Here is a 15,452-nt window from a genome sequence, read left to right as displayed (position 1 = left end):
TTATTGCCAACACACACACACACACACACACACACACACACACACACACACATGAATTAGAACACAAATCTGGAGAAAAGGCCTAAGTGAGGGGCCAAGCAATGGAGTGACACTGAGGACAACCTGTTCTACAAGTAAAGATAAACAGAGAGGAAAAAGTAAAGTCTTTATTCTACAGAAAACAAGTTTTGCCACCTGATGTGTTGCCAGCAGATCTATAGGCTGAAGAAATTAAGCAAGATTTGCCCTGGGCCAGAAGCAGGTGGAGAACAACTTGGGGGATATATTTGAGGAAAAAAAGGAGAACAAAGTTCATAAATTGCCTTGTAACAGGGTATTTTCTTTAAAGATCTTGGAGATTTTCAAAAGCTGAAAATAGGCGGTAAAAATTCAAAAATAGAGAGGAAAGTGAGTTTGAGCTATGATGACAAATGAAGTGAGGACAGTATGAAACAGTTAAGAAAGAAATCATCCCAAGTCTACTGAAGAATTCATAGGCGAAGGTCTTGAAAGCAGATTTCAGTCTGAAAGTTCTTGAGGGTCACAGATCCAGGAAACATGTGTTGCCTCGATCTTAGGGGTAATTTCTGCTAAAAGTCAATATGCTGAGCTGCTCCTCCAGGGGGTAATGATGTAAACTTAGTTGATGATAATTTTTCTCCTGTGGAAATATTTCTTTGGTCTTCGTGGATCTCAAGATGTCTATCAACTATATCAACACGTCCAGAACAGATTGCATCTTTACCCTCCATTTTATCTTAATCTGAGTATTTCAAGAAGCACACAAGATTAAATATTCAAGAATTTTATGAGGTGAAATATTGATGAAGCCAGCCGTGTGAAGGTCATGGTCTACCAACCTTGTCGCTGCAGGAAACAGTCCCCAGTTGGGATGTGCTCTCAGTGGCCTGAGTGACTACTCCCACCTTTACCTAGTTCAAGCTTTTGACATGCTTTCACTGAACCCTGAGTGGAGCAGCCCAGCAGCTTCAGCAAGCCATTGTACGTCAGAGAAATAAGCAAGCAGCTGGAGACAGCCACAACCTAAGAGAAGGCAAAGGAGGGGAAGGTAAGGAAAGCGCAGGAACACTACCTCGACAAAGTCACCAGTGACAGCAAACTAAACTTTATCATCGGAGGGGCCCCCATCCTGCCTCAGCCTCCCAAGTGCTGGGAAGACAGGCATGAGCTAGTGCCCCTCAACTGCAATTTAAGGATTGAGGACAATATCATACTATATATACTGTTAAAGTTTTGTTTTAAAAAGTTAAAATCTTTCATTGAGCTCTGAACTCTAGAACGAACAATATTTCTTCTCTTTTGCACAAAGCTAAAGAATTGTTAGAGTCGATTAAAATTTTATTAGACATTTTTAAGAGTAATTGTTAAATGTGCTGTCTCTCTTGAGGTACTGGCAATGTTTCCTTCTTACCTGGCCCTGGTTACTTCTATTGTTCAAGCTGTTGGAATGCATTGAACTGCAAATGTGTATATTCGGTTTCTGTATGTAAACTGTACTTCAGTAAAAACTTTTCAAAAAGTGAAGCAGTCTGAGCGTGAGTTTAGCAAGTAGGTCATTTCTTTTTAGGGAATGTTCTCAGGACCAAGATCTTTTTAAAGGCAGGGGAGACAGCAGGACTGCAGATTTAATGAGATTGAGGTGCAATGACAGGGTGCTCCACAACCCATTGGAGGAGCTCTGGAGCCAAAATGCCTTTTAGACTAGCATCATCTGGAGGAGACTGTTTTAATTCAGCCTTTACACACTGCCCTGGTGCGCCCCTCAGCGAGCACTCTTGGGCTAGGTGGCGCTCTGTAGCCAAGGAATCCAGAATGGACTGACTGCGGCAGTCCGTCTGCTTCGGGCATGTCTAGCAAGGAAGTCAGCCAAGTCTGGTTGCCAGAGGAGGTGCAGCACCGAGCACGTTGCTGTAGTAAGGTCAGTGGGTTGGCTTGGTCCTTCATTTTAAAACTCTGTTATTGATTTAAAAAAAAAAAAAAACATGTGGGTTTGTTTCTTTAACTCAACACATCTACACACTAGCATCAGTATTCTAGGCAGCACATAACTTTTCCCTGCACAGAGAAGTTTAAAATGGGGTTTTTCATTTCATTTCAAATTTACATAAAAGTGTATCTATGAACTTTATTTCCATGTGAAGTCTTCTACAAAGTTCCCTTTCCCTGGATTTTACTTTGGTCTTATTTTAGTCAGAATCTGACCTCTCTCTGTGTCTCTCTGTCTCTCTTCCCTTCCCCTTCTTTCTTGCTCTCTCATCCCATTCTCTCCCTGAAAGATCAGCAGCTTTCCCAGGGTGCTATGGGGAGTTGCAGAGCCAGGATTTGTACCTACCAGGCCTGGTTTTACTGCCTTTCCAAGGCCTTGCATACGGCTAACCCAGAGTCAGATGTACCAGGAAACAATGAAACTTAAACGTAAGTCCCTCATTTGTATAAGATCCTGGACCTAATTTTATAATTTGTTAATTTTTATTATTTTTAAACTACATTAATTTGTGCAAGACTCAAGCCTCATGAGCCTTGTTCCAACCATTGAGCTGTCAAGGAGAAAGCCATATGGGGACCTCAACCCTTGTTTCTTGCTCTTTCTGGCAAATGCCAGTGCTCACAGCTGAGAGTGACCCTCGCAAGCAGTACCCCAGCAAGGCTGGTGGACTCACATCTCAGCACATCTCTAATTTACTTGAATACCACTGAAAGAGTACAGTGGTCACAAAAGCTACGCCAGCCTGTCCGTGTGCACACAGAGCTTCAAGTAGCTGCACAGTTGGTGATTAGCCATGTTCATACTGTACCCAGCAGCCCAGAGCAAAGGCATGAGGTTCGCAAGACGGCAAGAGTGAAAAATCTGACTACCACTTTAAAGGTTTCCAATTTTATTTATGTAATATTTATAATATAACTTTTAAAAACATTAAGCAAAGGGCTACACACAGGCATGAAGTCAAAAGGACTCCATGAGAAAATAATCCAAAGAAGTATTCCTTTTCTCTACCTGGATTTTGTTTTAATGCTTCTCTTGCTAATAAAAAAAACTCCTTCCTGAAAGTATTTCAAAGGCTTGGGTATCTGCATTTTCTGTGTTCCATACAAGCCATCCTCTTTTCAGATAATTACAGAAGGATTCTTTGAAGAAGGGAGGGGCAAACTAACAAAAATGTATCATCTTCCATTCATTAATTGCGTTTATGTGTTTTCATGTAATTAGCAAGTAAGTAAATATTTCCACATTTTTGAAATAGCTAAGGCTATGAAAGCTCAAATAATACCCTGCATGTGGAAGGTAAATCAGTTTATGGGGAAGCCAAGCTTTCAAACCAAACTGCCTCATTTCCAAACCCAACGACTACTCCACATCTTCCCAGGATACATTTATGGGTTATAATTTCATTGCTTCTTGCAAAACCACAGCAGAGTGGAGACCAGGATCTTTCACTTGTCTCAGAGCTAGTGGGTTTGCCACTCTGATGAGGAAAAGTTGAAGACTACCTGTAGGGTGAGGAAAAATTTTGTAGGGAAATGTGCACTTGATGCATAGAGCCAAGTCTATGTGGCACTTTCCTGCCTGGAGAAAATGTATTCAGGAAATAATCACAGATACATTCCAAAGGTTTGTGGACACTTGTGTTCATCATAGTGTCATTTATAATAGCTACAAAAAGAAAACAATCTAAATGTTCCACAACAGAGAAATGATTAACTAAATTAGGAAACATCATATAATGAAATATTAGTTCCATTAAAAAATTGTATTTTCCAATACAATTACATTCAGTGCCTGCTCCTATATTATTTCTAGAGGCTGGAAGACCCACTCCCCCCCAAAAAAAAAAGATTATAAAGAACATTACAAGGACAAGTAGAAAAATTTTAATATGGAATATTTATTAGATAATACTGTATCATTTATTATCACATATGACAAATACAATTTATAAAATAGGATAATTCTTGAAAGATACTTATATAGAGATGTAATATTTTTAAAAATGTGTCTAATATGAATAAAGTTGTACTGAAAACATACTAAAAAAATAAAAATTACAAAGGTATAATAAACATTAGTTACTTTATCCCATGCACATTTCAAGACTCATTTCTCTGTGGGACAAGTCCAAGGATGGAAGGAGCACATTTCTGAGTTAAACTAGTACAAAAGAGATTTGTAAAAGCAATCCAACCATAGAAGTTTTCAAAGCTTTCTAAGCATAACAGCTTGAAGTTCCATCCTTCCAGTGGGAGCACCAGGAGATAATCAGAAGAGGAAACTAATTGTCATGGAAAATTTACATTTTATTGATAAATTAGATTTCAGAGAAGAACAATATTTGAACTTAAGATACACTAGGACAAAAAAGTCCAACACAAAGTAGTCAAACTGTAATCCAATATGGAAGAACCCATGGTGTTCTCAGTCCTCAGGCCTAAACACCTCCCCTCCTTTGAGCTAGGTTTTGAGAAGTAGAGAAGACGATGGCAATGATTATGGCCTCCGCTTTGATTGTAGCCACTAAGTAAGAAGCCATATGTGAACTACTATCTCCTGGAGAAACTTCCCTTTAGTCATAAATGGTAGAAGATGAGTGTGGGGAGGACACATGTAGTTCTCAGGAGGAGGCGCTAGCTTGAGGAGGGGAGGCAGGTCCCCAGGGAAAAGCACTCCTCCTCAAGGAAATGCCACTCTCAGAGTCCTAAGCAGTGAGCCCAAGGCCCTCAGTCAGGGCAGGGTAGCAATGCAGGTACACCTCTCAGGATTCATTCTGGGGTCTGCTCTGCCCCCTCAGCACCTCATCTGCTTGGCTTACCTTTCATTTCTAGAACCCGAAAGGAAATTTCTCCCAGAATGTTTTCATGGATGTTGTGTAATCTCAGTGAGAATGAATATAGATTAGTCTTGCTCATACACCTTATGACAGGCCCAGTGTAGTCAAGAGTTCAGCAAGAAGTGCTTAAGATAGCTTTGCAGGGTAGAGGGTATACAGACTTGTTTCCTGGGAAGGATCAACTCTTTCTAGGAAAAGAAAAAAATAAAAGGTTCTGCCACCCATTAGAATGAAATGTAATGTACAATCGATGTATTGCTTTGATACACATTTACCAACAAAAATTATATTTTTGTAATCAAGAAAGATATATACAAAATGGTGTTATTTTTTGTGCAGTGTCTCACTACACAGCTTGGATTCATAGTGATACTCCTGTTTTCAGCCTCCCTAGTGCTGGGATTTCAGGCATGCACCACCATGCCCAGACTCCCATCAGTGCACCCGGGGGAAGGACCAGCGTGGCATGCAGTGCCAGGGATCAAACCCTGGCCCCTGTGCTTACCTAAGCAAGCGCTTAGTCCTCTGAGCTATTTCACTAGCCCTCTGTTGGATTTTCTAATTTGTTTCTTAGCTTCTGAATGTAAGAAATGAAGAAACAAAAATCTATCAATAAAAGAAGAAACAGAGCCACAAATCATCAAAAGAGGCGGCATAGGTTCTCCTACCCCACAGATCTCTGATTCCAAGTGTGTATGATGGAAGGATAAATATGCAAATCCTCAGAAAAGGATTTTTTTCTGAGATTCTAAGCCTGGTTAATATCTGCTTCCTTGCCTTTTGAAGATGGAAAGTTGAAATGAACAAGGTTAAAAGAAAACCAGGTCTAGATCAAAGAGAAGAATGAACACAAGCCCTAATATAAGGCCTGTTACTTACTTACTGACTTCCTTTTATGGTGTTGTGTGCAGATTAAGAGGTTTGATTACTGATTCTCCCCAGCGTATCTACAATTTATAGATGAAAACCTGTGGTAAACTTTATCTCCCTGAAAATTTTAGTTGTCTGTTTTATGACATTGACTTATCTGAGTATTAAAAGGAAATAGCAGAGCAGCCTCTGTGATGGGCAGCATTCTGCAGTGTGATCAAGGTAGAATTTCAGAGAAAGGAAAGAAAAGGGGAGAGACAGAGACAGAGAGAGACAGAGACAGGCAGAGACAGAGACAGACAGACAGACACAGACACAGACACACAGGCAAACAGACAGACAGACAGAGGCAGAGATACAGAGACAGAAAGATTCCACTGCTCCAGGATACTGAGGCAGGAGGATGGCAAGATTGAGCTACCCTGTGAAAGAGCGATTTACTGAGACCTTGTCTCAAAATAAAAAATTAAAAAGGGCTGGGGATAAAGCTCAGTGCTAGAATGTTGGCCCAATACTGGTAAAAAGAAAAAAAAGAGCAAATCTATAGGGGCTGGCCACCACTGAGGATAGGGAGATTTGAAAATTTATTTTTTGCAAATTGACATGGCAAATAATTTTAGGAAATAGAAATGAACGCCTATTTCAATTATGCCTACATAACTGAGAATGCAGAGTCCTGTAACCAGCTACTAACACTAATTTTTAAATTTCTATATATATGCATTAAAGCCGAATATTGATTTTTAAAAAGGATTGAGGAAATCTGACATTGCCCCCTGCTACAGATCGCTGCATATAGAACAAAGATATTCAAACTGCACAGTTTGTGAGTTAAATAAATAAATGACTTGAGAAAATGGCATATATTTATAAAACTGGCCTCTGAGAATAGGGTTCAGGATAAGAAGGGCTATTTCCAGCTCTATATCTGAAGTAATCAGCAGATATGGGCAATCTAGATAGCTTGGTTAGAGACGCACGATTTGATCAGCTTTCTCTGATATTGAACTTGATTTTTCTAACTGACTTTTCATTGTGGGCGTGGATTCACTGCAAGTCTTGGAGTAAGGGGAGATTCTCTTTCAGATAACCTGATTTGAAGATCTGCGACGTGTTCATCATCTCTTTGGATAGGCATCTGGTGGCCCTGGACTTCTCTCAGCAGAGGCTCAGGAACAGCTCCTCAGTGATGGCTACTCAGTGAGCAGATGGTAAGAGGGTTTGTGTTTGTCCCTTCATTTGGGAGGCAAGGAGAAAAGATCGGCCTGAGTGCATCTTGGAAAGGGGCTGCAGGAAAACTGTAGATGAGGGACTTGTCCGCCACGTTGTAAAATGCTATATGTCCACATTCGTAGTCTAAGAAGACACCAACCTTGTGCACAGGCTCTCGGACATGCTGACCTCTCAGAGGGGAGGAGACCCACAAGCTATAATCCTCTCCAATTTTTAAGCCAATAAGTGAGAAGAGGTCTCCGGGGGGCTTGGGGAGATTCCCCTTTCTGCTCACCGAGTCCTTGCAGATGCCCACTTCCCACTCTGTCTTATTTCCCACTTCCACCTCCCAGTAGTGTCTCCCGCTGGTGAATATCTGAGCTCCCAGCACAGTTGCAGACTGGTCAAATCGTTCTGGGTTGTCAGGTAACTGCTGTCTGCTTCCTCCATATCTCACACTTTTCAGATCTGGAGACAAAACGAGGTAGGCATTGGCTGTGGCTGGATCCAGAGTGATCTCTGCTGCAAGAGGAGAGAAGAGTGAATCCTCCTTCAACACCCTTGAGAACCCTCCTAGAGAAGTGAAATTTAAACTAAGTTCTTGGGATTTAGTCCAATGCGTTAAAAGTAATTCAGAAGAGTGTAATAGGGGTTGAGTAGGTTTAATTTGAACAGACTCTCTGAGCTCCTTTTGCACTCTTCCACAAAGCAGGGAGTGAACTTCTAATTGGAAGCTGAAGAGAATTATGTGGTGAGTGATATTTAGGCAACCTGAGAGGAAGAGAGGAATCTCTAATAGTGAAATTCAAGTTGCGGAATTTTCAAGACACTTGAAGAACTCAGGGCTACTTATCCACACAAGGCTATCCTTTACCGTTGGTGTCCATGTCAGCTGGTTGGTTCTAATTCTTCAGTTTGGATGGGAAAATATAGGGACGATTATCACTTGCTGTACTTTCTAATGTGCCAAACATTCACTCTGTATTATCTGTACTTGTTGCCAGTCTTCTTTTCTCTAATTTATACCAATAAGAAAACTGAGGATCATAAAGACTGGAGCACTTCATCAAGGTTACAAAAGTATAGGGATTTGAATAGCAGTTCCTAAACCATATTGCTCATTATACCATGCTAAAATGCATTAGTGGAGTTTCATATGCATTAGTGGAATTCCAAGTGATATTGTGACAATTCACACTGTGAGCCAGTAGGATGCCTCCTCTACTACCCTCTTGGGAGGTCATGAGAAGGGGCCAACTTTCACTGACTCTCCAGGTAAAAGTCGGTGCACCATCATAAAAATTCATACATTTACTTATAAAGCAAATCCTAGCCATACCTAATTATCTCAGTGATTGTCTATCTCCTTAATTTTACTAAAATTCCTATGAAAACAAAGTCATTTTCAGTCTTACTCATCTTTGTAAGTAGGTTTGGAGCCCCAAAATATAATATGTCTACAAGTCACATAGTAGACATTTACCAAATATTTCTTGAGTCCAAAGCTTTCCTTTGCATGCAGCTTATTAACAAGGTGAACTGAGAGCTGATACTGATCTGCCTTGGCCTTAGCCAGTGTAAACATCTGGAGCCTCCTACACAGTTTTTGAATGTTCCTTTCTTAAAGTTCAGTAGGTCAGCATTTATCCTAACAGGAACTGCATTCAAAATGCAGAAATCTCTGCGTGAGAGGTGTGTGCACAAAGAAAAATACACACAGTGTGTGAAAGGTCCAGGTCTCATTAGACAGAAAACAAAGCCAGAGAGAACATCAATCAAGTGTCACTACTTCAGCATCAACATCGTCTCTGACCACGGTCTGGTGTTCACTGATGGCTCATGATATCTTCAATGATTGCCTAGATTCAGATGGTGACTATTCTATGTGAGCAGCAGTCCAGGAGCCCAGCTGTGCATCCCTTCAGGAGCACTAAAGTTAACTGGAGGAATCTCTGTAGGCTGGGCATTTGGGGTTGACTTACTGCTGAATTTTCTTAGCATCTCCCTCATCCCAGTGACACGGCACTGACTCAGTTGTGTGGTGGTGGCTTCTGGACACTGCAGCAGCCGTGACTCGCTCCTGGAAGACAGCAGAGACCCTCAGCCTCTCCTTGGCATAGACTACACGATGTGCCCCAGCTCAAGAGTCTGTCTCATTCCACCCAACGTGCCAACAATCCCAACCCCATCCCATGATCTTCCATCAGCACCATGCCACCACAGTACATAATTGAGCACAGAGTAAAACCTACCTTTCCAGGGCTCCTCTGACTTCCTAAGGATATGAAAGACAGGAGGTTAGCTTTTGTTCATTGCCAGCTCTTGTTCATTTTTGTTGTGTGTGTCTCTTTCCACACATTACTCACAGTCCTCTGCACACTTCACAGGATTCATTCCTAACACACCTTGGGAGGGAGCGTACATGGCAGAGAAAAAAATCGCCCATGTCGTCCAAGGGTGGGTTTTGGTGAACATGCTATACTTTTCACAATGACTAGAGAATACTCTGTTCTTTATCTTATAGTATCATTTTGTCGAGAGAATCTTTTATTACAAAGGATACAAATATTGGTCTCCTTGTCCAATGCCCTTGGAGCCAGATATAAGCAAAGGAAAATGGCCCAAGGAGAGCTGAGACTAAGCCTGTGTTTAGTCGCAGGGGTTTGTTTGGAAGACAATAAATAAAATAGTAGAATCCTGTGGAATCAGCCCAAGTAGACAGGAAGTAGGAAATGGCTTCAGGGCTTGTGCTTTTAAGGGCCTTGCAGGATGCAGTAGTCAGAACAGGCAGCACAGAAAACATGGTATGGAAAATATACTCAGTACATGGAACACCTGTGTTCTGCCACATATAATATTAGTTATTTGACCAATTAAGTTGCTGCCATGGATCTGAACTGTTAAATGACACTGTACACCTACTTCATATATAACAACCACCAATAGTCTGTATTACAACAGTCCTTACCTTCATCAGGCCTTTGAGAATAATAAATTTAACGTACCTATTTCATAGTAAATTCTCACTGCTAAACTTAATAAAATATTTGACAACACTGAGGCTGCAGAAAGCCAGGCATAGGAGAAATTGCAGTCATCCTGAGTTGGATTGGGAGAGGAATCCTGTCTTTTCTCTTTCCTCCAAGACTTTATTGATATGGATGTTGATTCTTTGACAAAACTAATTTTGGGAACTTAGTTTTTCAGGTGAATGAATTAAAATATTTTATCTATAGCTTGAAAATGGGTTGCTGTACCTTTTTATACTGATCTGTCTAATAGTATCATGAATTTTAGCCTCACCTCAAAAGAGTCTAAATTTGAGTTCTGATACATGGACTCAATCTGGCCAATCATTTTGCTTAGGTGTCGGACTTGCTGGGTCAGCTTGATTTCATTGTCCCGCAGTTTCATCAAGTTCTCCTTTTCCTCCTTGTCTAGAAGCTGCAGCTGGAGCTGCTCCTCTTCCTTGAGGAACTGGTGCATTTTCATATATTCTGACACAACCACCTGTTTAAAAGTCTTCGTCTCTTCCTGCCATCAAACACACAAACACACACACACACACACACACACACACACACACACACAAATAATAATAAAGTCAAGAAGAGAAACCTCCATGCCCAACCCATAGGTTTGTTTAATCCTTACTAAGTCCTATGGTTCCACTGGGACACTTCCTGAAGCCTGACACATTGCGTGTATCTCTAATGACTAGCTGTATAAGGAGTCTGACATTTTCAAAGGTGTGTGTGCTATGAATAAACAGAACCCCAAAATGTCTGTTCCCAGGAGCTGTCATTCTACTGGAAGAATCCCAAACTAAACCAAAAAGTACAACAGGTGAAAAAAAATCAACGTTATTATTTAAAAAAAGAAGGCAAACTGAATAAGGAGAAAAAATATGAAAATGTATTTATTCAAAGAATATTAACCAATGAAAAGAGACAACAAGGGGAGCTGGGGAGATAGATCAGTGGTCTAAATGCTTGCCTAGAAAATAGACAACAGATCACGTACTAGAAATAAAAATATACATTACAAATAGTCATTCTTTACAATTCAAAGTATATGAGGGGGCTCAGATACTCACATTTTTATATCTAAGAGTTTGGTTGTTTCTTTCACTGCGAGGCAACATGAAACTGAAATCCATGACTAATTTTAGGCATTTGTTCAGGTATAATTGAAACTGCTATTTTACTTTTATGTTCTTTTCTGTTTCTTTTTAATTTGCATTCTCTATTTTCCCCAAGGTATTTGTGATACTTTTTTTTAAAGAATGATTTCCCTCATGTGCTTTATGTCCATAGATGTAACTTATATAAATGTAATTAGAGGCATAAGAGAGGCATTTTAGGTATCCAAAGGAAGGAAACATGAATCTGTGGGGTTGGGTAAGTTTACGCTGAGTCATGGGAGTCCCAGGTGGGCAAGTTCAGGTTGGTACAATGCAGGACAAGAAGGGCACAATGCAGGACCAGCACTGGGAAAAACGTTGCCCCTGATGTCTCATTAGCCCCCCCCCCATTGTCCCCTTTATCCTACAGAATCCCCTACAAAATCCAAACTGAGATGGACACTGACCTTACACAGGATCATCCTCTCTCTCTCATGCGTCAGCACAGCTTGAGCTTCCTTCTTCTTTTTGCGCAAAAGATTTAGGATTTCTTGAAGCTTTTCCTGCAGCAGAAACAAACCCTATGGCACCTGAGCTGAACACTAGGTCTTGAAGACATATTGAAAACCCACAACTAGATGGTGGCCTGGACTGTCAAGCAGAAGACAAAACCAAGATGTATTCAGGTTTTGCTAGGGTGCCTGGTGAGGACCCATGATTGTCACTGAGGGAGAACCTTAGGGACTTACAGAATGAAATGGGTTTATATCACACAGCCCATCTTACTTTGTGTTGGTCCTCAGCCTCACTGGAGAGATGCACTCTGTTTGCTCCATGGCTTTGAGTTGACAATGTTGTGACACTCTGCTCATCATCAGAGAACACACGGGTGGCCGCCACCATCCTCCCACAGCTGCATGAATCGTCCTCACTCTGCAGGACCTGAGATCTGAGTTGCCTGCCAATGCCAGCCAGCCTCCCTAGCCGCTCATTGGGCTGGAAATGAGGGCCCCCCAAGGTCCTCCAGCACTCAGGACAAGACAATGGTGTGTTATGCTCCTCCCAGTTCTTGAGAAGGCACATCAGACAAAAGCTGTGCCCACACTCAGTGGTCACGGGGCTGCTGAAATAGTCCAGGCAGATGAAGCACGTGAGTTCTTCTCTCAGATTCTCCATCAAATCTGCTGTTGACATCTTCTCAAGGATGGACATCAGAGCAGGGTTATATCTCTACTCTCCCTGGAGTTCTATTTTAGATAATAAGCTGCTATGCTCTTATTACAGGACACTCTTACTCTCTGCTCTGCCTGATTTCACCCTTTGACATAAAAGCTCCCAACACAAAGGCAATTATGACTTAATGTGGAATCCTTTACACTGGGCTCACCGTCACCCACAAACTTTTCCTCAATCTCTCTCAATGCAAGCCAGGCATAGGATGCTAGTGATATTTGCTTCTAAAAGAGTTTTCATCTTGAGAGTCAGTAATTGCACACATAGAGCACCATGAAACTATTTAAGTACATTGGTTTGAGGCCAGAAGTTTGGGTTTCTTGGTAAGTTTGAATGTCTAACAACATATAACTTGAAAATATTGTCTAAACATTTTGAGAAACTGCACAAATGGAACCTAGTTCAGAATTCACAGAATAAGACTGTCATATCCATTCCTTTTCCCCTTAAGTCCTTTTCTCAGCTTGACCCAAGGCCAGTTTCTCTGCTTCCTTATCAATCACTGTGCAAGGTGGTTTAATTCATCCTAACAAGAGCTTCCACTGAATTGTCCCTTGATGCACACTGGATTCCCAAAGTTATATTTATTGCTCTGCCTTGGAGAGCACAGGTCTCACCTATATACCATCATGGCAAGTAGCTAACATGACAGCCTTCTCAGAAGCCACCTCAAGAGATTAGTGTGCTATGTACTAGATGGAAAGCATTATATCTTAGTAAAATTACAGGTTTTTTTTTCACCCTTACAAAATGTCCAAAGCAGATATTCTCAAATTATTTATCTATTAATTCTTATTGGACAAAAGATAATTGAAAATTTTTCTTAGACCTATGAAAAAAAATTTGTAAAGATGATGTACAATGAACTTTGTCCTTAGTCCTTAATACCATTCTTTTACCATGCCATGTGCACATGGATCAGTTCTTGTCCTGGCCCACAGTCTGCATGCTGTTTCCCAGAAAGCTGGACCTCAACACCCTTCCTTGGGTCTCACTAGCTTGATCCTCCCATGGAAGGCATCATAACATTTTTCTGCACCTGTCATCTCTAGCTCAGCCAACTGACATGGGCCTCTGTCACTAAGGTTATTGATTTCTTTTTTCCTGACATCAAATGCACCAACTGATTCTTCTTCTCCAGAATGCTGAGTGGGTTTCTGTTGCTGTTGCTTTATCTTGAACTTTGAGAAAAAGAAGTTTCCTTCCCCAAATGCTGCTTCTTCTAACTTCCTTCATCCTAGCCAAAATTTGCCTTAAGCAACACGGATTCAACAATTTTTAAACTTATTTCCTTTGCATAGCATTTGTGAATTAACTGGGATGAGAATGTAAGTCAAGGAAAATGAAACCTTCAAAGAGAAGAGCTGTACTGTTTTTAATAAGAAGAGAGATGGCCCTGATTGCTTAGTTTGTTCCTACCCTTAGTTCCTAGGCTACTGAAGGGGCCCAGCATCAAACTATTGTTAGGAGTTAATCTCAAGTAAAGGTCTTGAAAAAAGTCCTACAATGACTCCAAATGCCATCAATGGACATAGGATTTATGCACTACCATCTCTATCAAGGGTGTTACCCATACAGACCCCAGAAGTCCTTATCATTGAGCAGAAGCATTAGAATGTGCCTTACTACAGAGTCCCAGTACATCACAATGCTGGCATTCCAATTGGAAAAGAGAGACATAGTCTCCATTCCAGTCACACTGATCTAATCCACTCTTCTTCTTTCTTCCAAATACAGTCATTCAATACTCTGGCTTCTCTTCAGAACATATAAATCTCATGCTTTTTACCAAATATACTCATCCTTTGTAACATTCATCACATAATAATTGTTTATAACAAAATAGTTCTCTTACATATCAGTGATCACATTAACATTTGGCCCACAGAAAGGGCTTATAAAAATGTTTTAAATTAACAAATGGAAAGACCAATGTATTACAGAATCCTAGGCTTATACTTAACTGGAAGTCAAGAGGCATACAGACCAACTATCTTCTTACACAGTTGAAGAAGAAAGCTGAGCGGCAAACAAAGTGAGTTATTCTGGCACTTGGGTGTGATCCGGCCTGGAGCGCTGGCTGTCTTACCTCCCAATCACTCGCCTCTGCCAACATACTACACAGTACGTAGAACACATGGTTTATGAGGAGGTGAACATTTCCAGTTATTGAAAAGAAATGACTCTTGCTCCATTGTTGTCAAAACTAAATTGGACAGGTATCAGGGCATGAAGACTACTTTCAGTGGCTATCCCCTCAGAAATGCAGACTTCTTTACCATTTTTGTGAGCACACTGACCAGACTAAATGCATAGGTGAAATAAATTCTCAGAGTTAATCAGTCTTTCCCAAATACATTACTCCAGCCCTCAAGGCCCTACACTGCTGAAGCTGATTTCTGAGATCAACAACTCCTGTAGCTTCTTCTCTAGCCTGTTTCTCATGAGGAGGTGATGGTAGGTATATTCTGGGGGTCCTCAGGAATAACCGCCACGCAGATGTGGGAGGGACGTCAGCAATTTAGCAAGACTCCTTGTCAGACTGAAGAAGAAAGAGAAGGAGGGGGAGAAGGAGGAGGAAGGAAAAAGGAGGAGGAAGAGGAGGAAGAGGAAGAGGAGGGAAAGAAGGTGGGGAAGGGGAGGGGGAAAGAGCTTGGGGTGAAGCTCAGTTCAAAGGCCCTGGGTTAATCCCCAACCCTACTTTTAAAAAATCTAGTAAACTTCACTGCCCTATGAAGCCTATCATATGACTTTAAGGGGAAAAGACATTTGGCTTCCAAAACAGTTTGGGTATGAATAACAAGAAATTAGATTTTTATATATTTTTCTATAAAGGATAAGTTATTCTGAAGTTGTTGATACCGTATCAGGACTAGAAAACCATCACCTACCTCCCAGCCCTTCTCTTTAGCAATACACAGCACTGCACCTGTGCATACACACACGGATAGGAAAAGTACAGAAGTTTACTTACAGAATGAAAGAAAGCATTTAAAAACTATACAGCAGATTATCAAATAAGGGGCTCATTCCCCAAGCATATAAAGGATTCTTATAACTCAATGGCAAAAAAAAAAAAACCCTCATAATCTGATTTCTAAAAGTACTAAGTGTTTGAACAGACATCACCCATGTTCTCAAAGAATACATGCCATAAGCCAGCCGGTACA

The 15,452-nt window shown here is 40.9% G+C and overlaps 1 protein-coding gene across 1 annotated transcript; it reads right to left on the bottom strand.

Moving 5' to 3' along the window:
* Positions 1–6,891: 6,891 nt before the first annotated feature.
* Triml1 (tripartite motif family like 1) lies at positions 6,892–12,261 on the bottom strand. The gene is made up of 6 exons (XM_004639814.2): positions 11,836–12,261; positions 11,517–11,612; positions 10,230–10,460; positions 9,179–9,201; positions 8,909–9,006; positions 6,892–7,448 (listed from the first exon to the last, which is right to left on the bottom strand). The coding sequence occupies exons 1-6, from the start codon at positions 12,259–12,261 to the stop codon at positions 6,898–6,900; spliced, it is 1,425 nt and encodes a 474-aa protein (XP_004639871.1). The 3' UTR covers positions 6,892–6,897.
* Between the last annotated feature and the right edge of the window lie 3,191 nt (positions 12,262–15,452).

This window comes from Octodon degus, unplaced genomic scaffold, assembly GCF_000260255.1.
Source record: "Octodon degus isolate 3935 unplaced genomic scaffold, OctDeg1.0 scaffold00114, whole genome shotgun sequence".
Lineage (NCBI taxonomy): Eukaryota > Metazoa > Chordata > Mammalia > Rodentia > Octodontidae > Octodon > Octodon degus.
This window is presented reverse-complemented; position numbering and strand designations above follow the sequence as displayed.